Below are 13,732 nucleotides of genomic sequence, written 5' to 3' on the forward strand. Positions count from 1 at the left end.
GGATACCCTTAGAGCTGGAGTTACTGGCACTGTGAACTACCCAATGAGGGTGGCAGGAAGTGACCTGGGGTCCTCTGGAAGAGCAGGAGGCATTCCTAACCACTGAACCATCTTTCCAGTCCTTATAACAGTTTTCATGTGAGATGCATTCTTAGCACCTATACTATACAGGAGGAAGGCGAAGGCGGCAGGCTCCCAAGTCACAGTGGGCCACCTGCAAGGCTTCTGTTTTGCTAATTCTTACCCTAGAGAAAGGCAGGAAGGGGGAGGGGACCCATCAGCTCCTAGGAGACCCAGAGGTATCAGCAAGGGACCAAGAGAAGGGTACAGCCCAGAAGTCATCTCCTAAAGGCCCACTTCCATGTCCTCCCACCAGGAGACACTTTCTCCAGAAGCCTGCAGTGTCTGGCTTCTGACCCCACACAGGGCTGGCTTCACAGAGCAATGTCCAGAGCAGAGTGAGTGGTGCAGCAGTCTCCTTCAGAGGAACCGTAGGCCCCCACCAGATCGCTGCTTTTGGTCACTGCCTCTGCAGGGGCACCCTTATCTCCTAACGCTATCACACCGCTTATGGGTTTATTTGAGTTAGAAGCTGTTAGTTTACCTTAACCAAGCGTCATTTAGATTAGATATGAACCACATCCTGAAACTGTCTTTAAATAAAAACACAGAACTGGCAGAGGAAAGACTATTAAAAAAGAGAAAGAAAGAAAGATAAGCTGAGCCTGGCGGTGGTGGCGCACGCCTTTAATCTCAGCACTCTCGAGGCAGAGCCAGGCGGATCTCTGTGAGTTCAAGGCCAGCCTGGTCTACCAAGTGAGTTCCAGGAAAGGAGCAAAGCTACACAGAGAAACCCTGTCTCAAAAAACAAAACAAACAAACAAAAAAAAAAAAAGAAAGAAAGAAAGAAAGATAAGCTGGGCATAATAGTTCACACCTCTGATCCAGCATTTGTGCAGCTGAGGCAGGAGGATGGCTTGGAGTTTGAGGTCAGCCTGGACTATATAGTCAGTTCTGGACCAGCCTGGACAAATCAAGGAGGGAAGGAGTGGAAGGAGGGAGGGAGAGGGAGATTTAGGGAAAGGGAAGAAAGGTAACTCAAATGGAGGGAGGAAGATGGAAAGAGGGGCTGGAGCAGCAGGTAAAGACACTTGCCACCAAATCTGATGTTCTAAATCTGAGTTTAATTCCTGGGACCCACATAGTAGGAGACAACTGACTCCCACAAGTTACCCTCTGACTGACCTGCACATGCCACAGCATGCACACGCACCCCCCAAATAAATAAATAAACAAATATAAAAAGGAGGCGCTCACGGTCTGGAGGTAGGCAGCCTCAGAGGACAGTTGTGCAGCTCAGCATGAACTCCGGCATGCTTCCTCAAACCTCAAAAGGAACATCACTGGCTGAAAGCCTGCCCCACACCAAGACATTTGCACCCCTGTACCTGGTGCCTCACAGAGACACAGAGTCAATTCCCCAACACTCCCCTTTCTAGTGTTAGCCCCTCAGCTCTGCCCTTCATACCGTGGGGCTACATCTATGCATGCCACCCAGCTCTGCAGCCTCCCTCATTGTGATCTTTCCAAGACTACCCCCTCTACAAAAGACAGGCACTGGCCACATGACCATGAGGCCTCAGGGAAGGGAGGGAGAGAACCAGGGGCAGGGAAAGTTCTCACAAGCTGGGGGGGGGGGGGGCAGGAACGTGGCACTGTGCCAAGGACAAGACCAAGCCAAAGGGGTGCAGAGTGAAGAAGGCAGAGGCAGCCACCAGGCACCTGAGCAGAAGACAAGATCACCCAGTACGTGGGGCCATACCTGAGTGTGAAAGGGGATGTTATATTCCAGTATAGATAGAATGTCATCCATCACACAAAAATAGACACAGACACACAATGAGACACAGAGACAGACACAGACAGACAGACAGGCAAACACACACACACACACACACACACACACACACACACACACACACTTCTCCATGTCAGTTCAGTGAAGGGAGAGCTGGCAGTGTGCAGCCCCGGACTGAGACACAGGGTCTTACTTATTTCTTACTCCATGCATTCTGGACCACTGATAGCAGACAGCTATGCAAAGCTATCCCAAGGCCATCCTCAGCTGGACCACACTCTTCAGTTCAAATTAACACAGGTGTATAGAGGTCCCAGAACCAACCCTTCTTCAAAACTGTGCCAACCAAGCCCATTTCCCTTGCTCCGTGGCCACTACTTCTGCTCAAGGGACATTCTAGTTGCCCAAGGTCTCTGCTGGCTGCCAGTGAGGCCTCTTATAAGTGGTGCCCTGATGTCCTGGCATGCTGGAAGCAGAAAGAAGGACAGACAGACACAAAGATGGGGGAGGGGAGCAGCAAGGGAGAGCAGTCCCCACAGACTGCTCACCAGCCCCCCATTGCCACTGGAAGGAATTTAGCCCCTTCCCATCCAGTCCAGTCAGTGTGGCACCCACAGTCCCTGATGCCATCACATCTTAGACAGCATCTTTAGCAGCCCTTACCATACCCCTACAGATGGTGCCTATCGGTCCTGCTCCACTGAAGAAACTCAGGTACAGAGATCTAGCTACCTCAGGAAGACAGACCCTGATCTCCACATGCCACATGAGCCAGGGGGCAAAGTGGACCCAAAGGCCCAAAGGAGAGGCAGCCACACACCAATCTCTAAGCCACCTCCTAAACTCCTGTCCTCCACCCACCTCCGCATGGCTGGCAGCTCCCTGTGCCCAGGTCTTGGTGGAGATGACAGATGCTACCTGTCTCCACAACTGCACCCTCCCAGCTCCAGAATCCAGGCTGGAGGTAAAATGGTGGGACATTGGAGATGAAAGGGATGTGGTCCAAGAAAGGCAGTATTCCCATCCTAGGGAGCTGCCCTCTCCTGAGACCTCCCTAATGCCCAAATCAGGATCCATTGCTTCCTGTGTTTGGTGGGGACCAGCAACATCCAAACACCTTAAAAGAGCAACCCCACTGCTGACAGAAAGCCAGTAAAAACCAATGCAGGGACAGAGAAAAATGCTGGTATGGCGTAGGGGAGTCACGCTTTATCTCTCCTCTGACATTCGCCATCTGTATAGTGACCTGGGGGCATGAGGCTATCTCCATGTCCAGAAAATAAGGAGCTAAGCCGTCACTCTGATGGAAAAGCCACAGGCACTCAGGGCTCACCTGCTCACCCAAAGTGCACTTTCATGAGCAGCAACACCCCAGGAAAATGCAGGCACAATGCCCCCAAAGACAATACACCTATTCCAACAGCTCTGGAATGTGACATGTCATATACTGTGCACATTTGACGCCTGATGTCAGCTGACCAGTCTAAGGAGCTGAGTCAGCATGACTCCTTTCCCTTATACGGGATTCTGAGGTACTGGAGACACATTCAAGCCTCCAAATGAGACTGTCTCCCAGAAACCCTCTGTATTCTGTAGGATGTGCGCCCCCCCCCCCCGCCCCCATTGCCACTGGAAGGAATTAAAACTGTGTTGGAATGGCTGAAGTGGACCCTATCTAAAGTTCTAAAGTGGACCCTGGGGTGTGTGTGTGTGTGTGTGTGTGTGTGTGTGTGTGTGTGTGTGTATACACAAGGACCCCTGGCCTTTCTCCGGGTCTTCAAGAGATCAGACCCTATAGCAGTGACAAGGGGATGGTATGGACTTTTGCACCTTCGGAATGTCACATCCCCAAAGGTAAGTGGATCAAAGTGTCCCTAGGTTCTTACCAGAAGTATATGTGTGAGAATTAACTACCGTTTCCTGGCAGGAGGGGATGCATAGCCCTGTCCTTCATGGCCAAGTCCCCCTGAGCACAAGGAAGAACTGAAGATGTATTTGGGGGTACCCTTGCTTTCCATTCCCTGTGTGGAGGCCTGCAGATCCCCGACCTAGCAGGAGCTCTGCCCTGGAACCCCTTCAGATGCATGGCTAGCTCATTCCAGAACAATCCACAGAGGTTGGCTGAGCACCTGGTCTCTCAGGCTTGCAGTGAAGGATCCAGCCCCCCATGTCTCCTCGGGTGGCCTCTTATTACCCATTCAAGCACAGGTCACCATGTTGGAAGGCAGCAGGAAGCCAAGGCCTTTCACTCTACCCCCTCCCCACACTAAATCAAGAATTTAATTCTGGACATTTATGTGAACCTGTATTCAAGTTACAGGGGGGAAAAAAAAAAACGTAGTAAACTATTTCCCCCAAGGCTACAAGCTGAAAGAACCATGCCAAACGTATGAGTATTTTCCACATGCTCTGCCTCACACGATAAGATCTACCTGTTTGAATCCTAGTGCTGGCAGGGACAGAGGCCCATGGCACAGGGCCACACACCACGCCCCAGGCACACACATTGTTGCCAGGGGCCCCCACCTTCCACCCATCCACTTCCCCAACAGGATTCTGATAGAAATGTGTCAGCCCAAACCCAAGTGGTCTTTTCAATGGTGACAGCAGATCCTGAATGAGTTCTGGTGTCACCAGGAGCATGGACCACTTTCGAGGCATGTCACCATATCCTTCTCTGACTGCTGTCAAGGGCCATAAGGTCACTCCACTGAGTTCCATCTGCCTGCCTGGTACTGAGGTAAGTGTCCAGATGGATCCAGGTACCCGGTGGATGGGCCACATTCCAGGCCCCTCCTCCTTATGCAATGACCCAAAGAGACACAGCACTACTCCCCAGCAGTGACAGGCACCCCAACTCCAAAACCCCTGAAGGTACAGCAAGGACCCTCAACAGGGAAACATTTACATGATAGCTTATGCATGCTGTCATCCTTTCTTGACCTCACCTTGGCATCGACCCCCCACCCCCCCACCCCCAAGACTTAGCCCCTTCTATACCTTACCCCCAGAAATGGTGCCACCTATTCACCAGCTCTTACAGAAATACAAGGACCTGCACTGGGCTCACCTTAGTCATACCCCTAACCTCAGCTCCCTGACGCCATGTGCCATTGGTTACCCCCTCCATTCTTCTCTGTGAGTCCCTTCCTGGTCCAACTCACACAGCCCTTTCCAGCTGCCAGTCCACTCAGGCTGTGGTTCCCAAAGAGAGGCTGGGCCCTGTCCTGAATACACATCTTGTGTATTACCAGCCCCTACTGCCTGCCACAGGCTAAGCGCCCTGTGCGCCTTGCCCTTGCTTATCTCTGGGATGGAAAGATGACAGTATTGTCATCATGAAGCCACAGCTCGAGAACAGAATAGGCCCTGACAGGCCTGGGAGAAAGTTCCCGACACAGAGCAGCCAACTGCCATTGACGTTCTTGTCTTCTGGTATCTGATGTCCTAGCCTGGCATATCCCTGCCCTGTCAATCACACTCCATGGGCACACCCTCAAGGGGACCAACTTCCTCCCTCTAGTCTCCGTCATATCCCCAGCAGCATCAGGTGGGACATGGCACAGCCGTTGCTCTAAACGCCCTAGACAAAGGCTGATGGTGCCTTATGGTCAGTCTTCTCCAGACAGAAGGAAGCCTGACATTCCAGGTCTCCCTGCCAGGCATCTGCTGCCCGGTCCACACAGGACAGTCCCTCTCCTCCATTATTCTTCCAGTCCTCCCTGCCCTCTGTGCCTGTCTACTATCTCCATCCATCTCTAGACAGTCTGGGGCTACACTGACTCATCCAGATTTTGCACACAGTAGGTATTCAATAATAAACACTAGCTGGGCGTGGTGGCACCAACCTTTAGTCCCAGCACTCAGGAGGCAGAAGCAGGTAGATCTCTGTGAGTTCAAGGCCAGTCTGATCTACATAATGAGTTCCAGGACAGCCAGGATGACATAGAGAGACTCAGTCCCAAACAAACAAACAAACAAATAAATAAATATTCCAAGTTATCAGAGCCCTCAAACAGTTAACTGGTTGCCCAAAGTGTCTAACTCTTCCCGGTGATTTGTGTCCACAGGTGAGGCCAGCTCTGCCAACGGGTTGGTTTAAGTTCCTCTGATTCTTTGCTAACTATTGAGTTTTAGGGGAAATACAGCACAGCGCGTCCAGACCATGCCTGGTACAACCATCTGCTCATTTCCTTGTTTGTAATCTCCTATTGAAAAGTCACTTCGATATCCTGTATTTAACTGGGCAAACACTCTCAAAAGCCGATCAAGCCTAGACGGCTCTGCACTGTGCACTCCCCATTAGGGCAAATAGTGAGGTTACCCAACCTCATTATTTGGCTGAGTTCTGATGTTTTCTAACATGTCTGACATGACTCATCAGCCACTCATTTTTACCCCACAAATGCTTCTTTTCCCACATTCACAAGTCCGTGACACACATTAATAGTAGTGGTAGGAACTGTGCTTTCCTGCCAATAGCCATGTTCTCCAAGGCAAGGTTGAGTCCCTGAACTTACAGGCACCTACACGTTCCAGGTGTGTTAGAAATGTCAGTGCTGGAGGCCTATGAGAAGATTCATCAGGTAAAGACGCTTGCCACCAAGGCTGACAAGCAGAGTTCAATTCCTGGGACTCACATGGGCACCATGGCACCCTACACCCATACACATTCACACACTAACTAACTAAATGATGGAATAGAATGGAATGTCAGCATCACTAAAAGACCAATGAGGGGAAAGTCCTCAGTATTTGAGCTTCTCGGCTAGTTACTAGAGAAAGGCCAACATAGGTTTCCCTAGTGCCCATAAGAAAAAGTCCCCATCACAGTATAGAAAATGGCATCCAAGCATCCACGTAGAAAATAAACACCTAGAAAGACCAGCATACAAAAATGCTCGCTGTTTGAATGATCACATACAGACTCAAATATTTTTTAAAAACTGTTTTGTCTTTGAGAAGCACCACAGAACCATCAACAATCATTTTCTAGTCAAAAAGACCATGCAAGACCCAGGTCTCCCTCCCCTGCACATCCAGAAACATCCTGCACATCCTCTAGGTCCTGCCCCCACAGGCACCTCCCCAAGCCAAGGGTCTCCTCTCCTGACTCAGGGCTCACAGCCCTTCCAGGAAGGGCTCCCACAAGACCCAATCACTGCCAGGCCTCACATCTAGCACTCCAGGGCAGTAATAGCGCTTCAAAGGCTTTAGGGCATGGCTGTAAATCCTGTGGAGCCAATTACTCGGCACTGAAAACAGTGCTGAGTGAGGCTGAATCAACAGCTTTCCCACACTGTTCCTTAATAAAATATAAGAGTCGCCTCCGGGGAACCGAGGCCTGGTTAGGTCTCTTCACAGGCCTGCTGTTGAGACCTGCAGGCCTTGCGGTCACAGAGAGTCTCTTCTTTGAAGAATGGAACAAGCCAAATGGTCTATGGGCCGCAGCATGGCAGTATGCGTATCCCAACAGAGCACCTGAATGACAGCGGAATTAAGTCAGTTCAGCAGCTCAGGTGAGAAAGGGAAGGGGGAAGGATGAGGTGGCTTCAGGCTGATCATGAGAGCCCCTGCTCCACTGTGAAGGTGTGCCTTCACACCTCTGAGCCTCAGTGTCTGTGTGTAAACCTCCAGTTGCCAGAGGTATGAGACTTTAGTAAGCTGCTGAGAGGCACAGCCAGATGTAATCATTATCACACATGATGTGGAGAGGCACACAGGTTCATAGGAGAGAGCAACCTCAGAAAAAAAATCACCGATGGTCACCACACAGTAGGAGCCCTGAACGGCCACAGCTGTGGTCAGACTATGTACCCACATGTGTACTATGAACTAGCTTCTTGTGAGTTGATCCATGGGAGCCTGTCCTCGAGGCTCACAGATGCTCACACGGGGGGCACTACAGACACACAAATGTCTCTGTTCCCAGCATGGACCTGCTCCCCATTAACATTCTATACTCTCCCCAAATCTAAGCCTGACCATTTTGCCAAATTTTCTACTCTGCTTTATCTAGAAGATACATAGCTGCATAGGAAACCAGAATCTGCCAGGAGTTGCCACAACCCTGGTTAATAACCTATAAGTACATTCCGTAGTGGTCTCTACACTTTCTCCCCAACAGACAGACTGTGACCAAGCCATGCTGGTTCAAAACCAAGCCCTGATGTCCCAGATAGTATTAAGAGACCATTGGAAGGGAAGCTGATCACCCCCAGCCCCCTCGGACATAAGAACATCAGCCAAGCCGGGCAGTGGTGGCACAGGCCTTTAATCCCAGCACTTGGGAGGCAGAGCCAGACGGATCTCTGTGAGTTCAAAGCCAACCTGGTCTACAGAGCGAGATCCAGGACAGGCATCAAAACTACAGAGAAACCCTGTCTCGAAAAAAGAAGAAAAGAGTATCAGCCAACACTAAGATGAGACAAGTAGAGAACTGACCTTCAGTTCTTCCCTGTTCCCATGGAGACACCATATCCCATAACTCAGTGCCCACGTGAAACATGGAATCAGTGGTCCACACACCTGAGCCACATCCTTCCGGGTAGATTGGTCAGTTACCTGAGCCAGCATCCACATCCACGAACCCCTCCCAGAGTCACTGGGGCCCTTTCATTGTCCCTTAGCCTGTGTTCAACACCCCCCCACTGGGTCTCCCAGCACCCGGGCCCTGTTACACAGCAGGTTTTGGTGCCAAGCCTGTGATGGCTGAGCTGACATTTCCTCTCCTCCCGCCCCTCCCCCGCAGGCTCGCTGGTTCTCACACTAAGTTGAACAGCCTATGAACAAACTCCCAAATTACAAGCCCGAGCCCAGGGACAGGAGCCGAGATCAAACAGGGCTGTGCTTTTCAAAGAGTCCACCCCAGAGGCAGCCGGCACACATGAGCCGATTGTTATTATCTAGAGGAGACAGAAAAGCTAGACCAAGGGAACACCAGCCATATTACAGGGTGACTCAGGGACCATCCAGCAATTTCCGACGGTCCCACCCGGGGAACTAATTGGCACATGGAGCAGGGAGTGACCTTTGATCCTTCCAGACAGCCATGCATGCAGCAGGCTTACCAGACAACTTGGATAACCCCGGGGCCGGGTTTTAACAGCATGGTTTGGGAAAAGCACAGGAAAGCCCTGCACTTGAGCTTGAAGCAGCCCAGGCCTGCTCCCCGAAAAATCTGCTGATGGAAGCAATGAGGGGCCTCCTCCTCCTCCTCCTCCTCCTCCATGGGTCTGGGAGGGGAGCACACCCCCAGCATGCAACCAATCATAGCCGCAAATGCCAGGATGGTTGCCCAGGCCCTGCCCAAATGAGTCTAGGCATGCCCTGGCAGCCATTGGCGGGTCCCCGGGGCTCTGTAAGAGGCCCCAGGGAGCAGCTCCTCCCCACAGACCACTCACCTGACACGGACACCTCCATGAGGGCCTCCAGCGGCCTGTTGTTGTCCAGGTCCCTGCTGAGCTGCAGCTCTCCCGTGGCAGGATCCAGCAGCAGCAGACTCAGCTCATTGCCCTGAAGGAAGGTGTAGTTGAGGCTGTCGGACAGGTCAGGGTCATGGGCTGGGATGCGGCCGATCACACCACTGGGGAAGCTGTTGGATTTATTGGTGACATAGTTGTTAAAGAGGATCTGGAAGTCAGGCAGCTCGGGTGGATTGTCATTCTGGTCCAGGAGACGGATGTGCACAGTCGCCCGGCTTACTAAAGGAGCAGATGTGGCCTGCACCACCAACATATAGTCCCTCCGGACCTCAAAATCCAGCTCCACCAGGGCACGGAGGTCGCCACTCAGTAGGTCCAGCTGGAAGACCTCAGGCACATTGCCCTCCACAATCTGATACATAATCTGGGCGTTGGGACCTTCATCGGGGTCGCTGGCCCTTATTCTTGCCACCACTGAACCCACAGGGCTGTTCTCCTCCACGAACAGCTCTAACTCATCCTTCTCAAACACTGGGGGGTTGTCGTTGATGTCCAAGACAGTCACCTGGATTTCCACTGAAGCACTAAGCGGGTTAGGGTTCCCCCGATCTACAGCTAGAGCGTGAAGGTTGTACACGGCCACATTCTCTCGGTCCAGCCGGCGCTGGGTACGGATCACACCAGACGTAGGCTCGATGTAGAAGTCTCCATCACCATCATCCCCACCCTGGAAAGTGTATAGGAGGCGGCCATTAGGGCCCGAGTCCCTGTCAGTAGCAGAGACCTGGAGGACACTGGTAGATGGGGGGGCGTCCTCGAAAACAGAACCCTGGTAGAAATCCCGCAGGAATCTGGGCACATTGTCGTTGGCATCGAGGATAAGGATCTCCAGAGAGGTGGTGTCTGACTTCTGAGGAATGCCATTGTCCTGAGCTGTGATGGCCAGTGTGTAGGCAGCCTGGTCTTCATAGTCAAGCTCTGTCATGGTATAGATGGTGCCAGTGTCCGGGTCAATTCGGAACTGTGGTACTGGATCCTCTAGCACATAGGTGATGCGGGCGTTCTCGCCCGTATCTTCATCTGTGGCACTGATGGTGGCAATGGAGGTGCCCACGGGCCGGTCTTCACTAACGCTAACCGTGTAGTGGGAGCTCTGGAAGACTGGCCTGTGGGTATTGGCATCAGTGACATTGATAAAGACCTGTGCAGTGTGTGAACGTGTGCCATCGGATGCAGTCACAGCCAGCACATACTGCCGTTCCTGCTTGTAGTCCAGGGGCAGGGCCAAGGTGATGAGGCCACCACCACTCTGGCTGCTGAGTGCAAAGCGGTTCCGGGTGTTGCCGCCTGTCAGCTGGTAGGTGATCACACTGTTGGCATCACGGTCTCGGGCTCTTAGGGTCAGCACACTGCTCCCCACTGCTGCGTCCTCATTCAAACGCAGCTCATACACAGGCTGTGTGAACATTGGGTCGTTATCGTTTACATCCAGCACTGTGATGGACACACTGGCGGAGGAGCTCATGGGTGGTGAGCCATGGTCCACAGCTTCTACCCCAAAGCTATAGTGTTCTATTTCCTCACGGTCCAACTCTGCACACACAGTAATCCAACCGGAGCTGTTATGGATCTGGAAGGGGAAGTCTGGAGCAGAGGCAGGGTTCTCAGGGTCAACACTGCTGCCCCCCAAGATAGGCGCTGTGTCCACCAGGCGATACTGCAGCCTGGCATTCTCCCCTGCATCCGCATCCACCGCTTGGATGTGCAGTACCGAGTGGCCCAGGGGCACATTCTCCAGCACCGCAGCCTGGAAAGGGCTACTCACAAAGATGGGAGCATTGTCATTCACATCTAACACCTGCACTGAGACCAGCCCTGAGGAATTAATGAGAGGAGGCCGGCCCCCATCCTGTGCCTTAATTCGCAGGGTATACTCCCGGATGGCCTCAAAGTCCAAGGGGTTGATGACATCCAGGCTTCCACTAAGTGAATGCAGGTAGAACTGACCCTTCAGGTTGCCACTGACGATGCTGTAGTGTATAGCTGCATTCTGGCCCTGGTCCCGGTCAGTGGCCTGGACTCGAAGCACAGCCGTGTTGACAGCTATGTCTTCTGGGACTTGAACCACATAGCGCTTCTCACTGAACTGGGGGTAATTATCATTCTCATCTTCTACCACTATGTGGACGGTGGCTGAGGCACTGAGTGGGCCTGGATTTCGACCCTGGTCATTGGCCTCCACCAGCAGCTGGTACTCAGCCGCCTCCTCCCGGTCCACCACAGCCCGGGTGCGCACCACACCGGATCGTGCGTCTATCTCAAAGACACCACCCGCACCCTCCAGCAGGCGGTAGCGCATATTGGCGTTGGAAGGCGCATCCCCATCGGTGGCACGGATGGTTAACACCTCATAGCCCACCTCGAGGTTCTCTCGAATTCGCTCTCGATACTCAGACTGCTCAAAGACTGGGCTGTGGTCGTTAGTGTCACTGACAGTTACAGTGAGGTAGGTGGCAGCTGAGCGCCGCGGGGAGCCGTGGTCCACAGCACTAACTTTAAGTACATGAGTGTCCTTGGTCTCGCGGTCCAGGGCGCGGGCTGTGGTCACTGCGCCCGTGGCCGCGTCGATGAGGAAGTAGCCATTGGAGCGCTCATCGAACAGCGCCTCCATCTGGTAACTAAGGCGTCCGGCTTCGCCTTCATCTGGGTCGTGCGCGCGCAGTTCTATGACCGCAGTGCCCGCGGGCTCGTTCTCAGGCACTGACACCTGGTAGCTGGGCAGCGGGAACTGCGGGCTCGTGCTGCTGCCCGCGCCCCGCCTGGACCGTCGCACCGCCCCCGCCCGGGGCTGGGGCAGGCTAGGCGACGACGGCGACACCGAGGGCGACTCTGAGGGCGTCCCGGAGGTCGCCTCTATTACCAGTTCTACCCAGACGGCGCCGGCCGCGCGGCCCAGGGCGCACACCAAGCGCAAGCCCGCTGAGCCTCCCGGCGGCAGACAGATGGGTCCGCGCCTGCAGCGGGTCCCGGCCAGCGGCGGGCAGCTGCAGGCGGGGAAGGTGGTGATGGCCTCGAGCACGGAAGACAGCGACGCTGCGCCGCCGCCTGGGGCCGGGAAGCAGAGCGCATCACCGAGCCTGGGCACGGAGCGGACCGCTCGAGAGCGCACCTCCGCACCGCGGACCGAGCGGCGCCGCAGCCGGACCCCACAGCGGGCACCGTAGGCGCGCGCCCTCAGTACCAGGCTCGGGGCCGTCGGGGAGTCGCGGGTGACCAACCGGACTTGCAGCGGCAGCAGCCTCCCTGACAAGCGCGCACATTCCCGAGTCCCCAAGCTTGGGCCACGCCGCCGACCCGCCGCCAGTCCCTCACGGCTCACGTCCAGCAGCTCCCGAGATGTGCGCGCCGTATCCAACCTGTAGATCCAGCCCGGTCCGAGGGCGAAGGCGCGGGCCCCGCCGGGCACCCGCAGCTCCCAGGCGGCTGCTCCCAGCCCCAGAGCAGGCAGGGCGGCGGCGGCCAGCAATACCAGCGCGGGCAGCACGCGCGGCGGTGACGGCGCCATGGCCCGGAGCCGCAGCCCGAGCCGGGCGCCGGAGCACAATCCATGCACCCGGCGCACCTCCGCATCCACCCGGCACAGCCGGGGGGCGGCTCCCGCGCGCCCGGCGCCGGGCCCTCGGGGCGGCCCGCGCTCTGCCTCCCCGGGGGCCCTGGCGAGGACACCGGGGGCCGCGCGCCCGGCCTCCCGCGCAGCTTCCACTTCGAGAGCACTTTGCGAAAGTTTGCCAAGTTGGTTTCAAGATGGCTCCTCCGCGCGTCCCGGGAGGGCGCCGCGCATCAACCTGCAACAGCGCTGGCTCCAGGCGGCTCCAGGTGGCCCCAGCACCGACTCCGCTGGGCGGGCGTGGGAAGCTGGGCGGGCCCGGGGCGGGACGGGGGCTGCGATCACCGCACGGCCTGCAGACCTAAGCGGCGGATTGCTGGCTGGGCGGTGTGTTTCGCCTGCGCCCCCGCCGCCCGCGCTCTCCCCGCCCCCGGCCCCGCCCCGCCCCCTCCCAGTCTCTCATTGTTCAGCCCTAGGCTGGGTAGGGGGGGGGGGAGCCAGCCGGGAGGTGCGCGCCCGGATGATCTCCATGGAGACATGGGGGCGCGGCCCGGGCGGGGGCTGGGGTTCGGCCCCCTCCCTTGCGGCCTCCCCACCCAGCCTCCGCGGGAGGCGGGGCCCTGGGAGACTGGCGCTCAACTACTGCCCTAGGGTCCCAGACCGCGTCTGCCACTGAGGCGCTGGCATAGCTCCTCCCGGGGCCGGGTGCGGTCCAAAGCCTCTCACCGCACCTGGCAGGGCTGATCATCGAGATAGCCGTCCCTGGCGTCTTGAGGGGTAAACACAGGGTTGCAAGACACAGACGGTAGCAGGGGACTGGGGACTGTTAGAGTCGAGACACAT

At 55.3% G+C, this 13,732-nt stretch overlaps 1 protein-coding gene across 1 annotated transcript in view; it reads right to left on the reverse strand.

The window, feature by feature from the left end:
• Celsr1 (cadherin EGF LAG seven-pass G-type receptor 1) overlaps window positions 1–13,308 on the reverse strand; it is a 144,622-nt gene extending 131,314 nt beyond the window's left edge. The window contains exon 1 of the mRNA XM_036207840.1: window positions 9,262–13,308. Within this exon, the coding sequence (XP_036063733.1) occupies window positions 9,262–12,847 (3,586 nt within the window). The 5' untranslated portion in view covers window positions 12,848–13,308. The remainder of the gene's footprint in view (window positions 1–9,261) is intronic.
• Between the last annotated feature and the right edge of the window lie 424 nt (window positions 13,309–13,732).

Source organism: Onychomys torridus, chromosome 16 (genome assembly GCF_903995425.1).
Source record: "Onychomys torridus chromosome 16, mOncTor1.1, whole genome shotgun sequence".
Taxonomy (NCBI): Eukaryota; Metazoa; Chordata; class Mammalia; order Rodentia; family Cricetidae; genus Onychomys; species Onychomys torridus.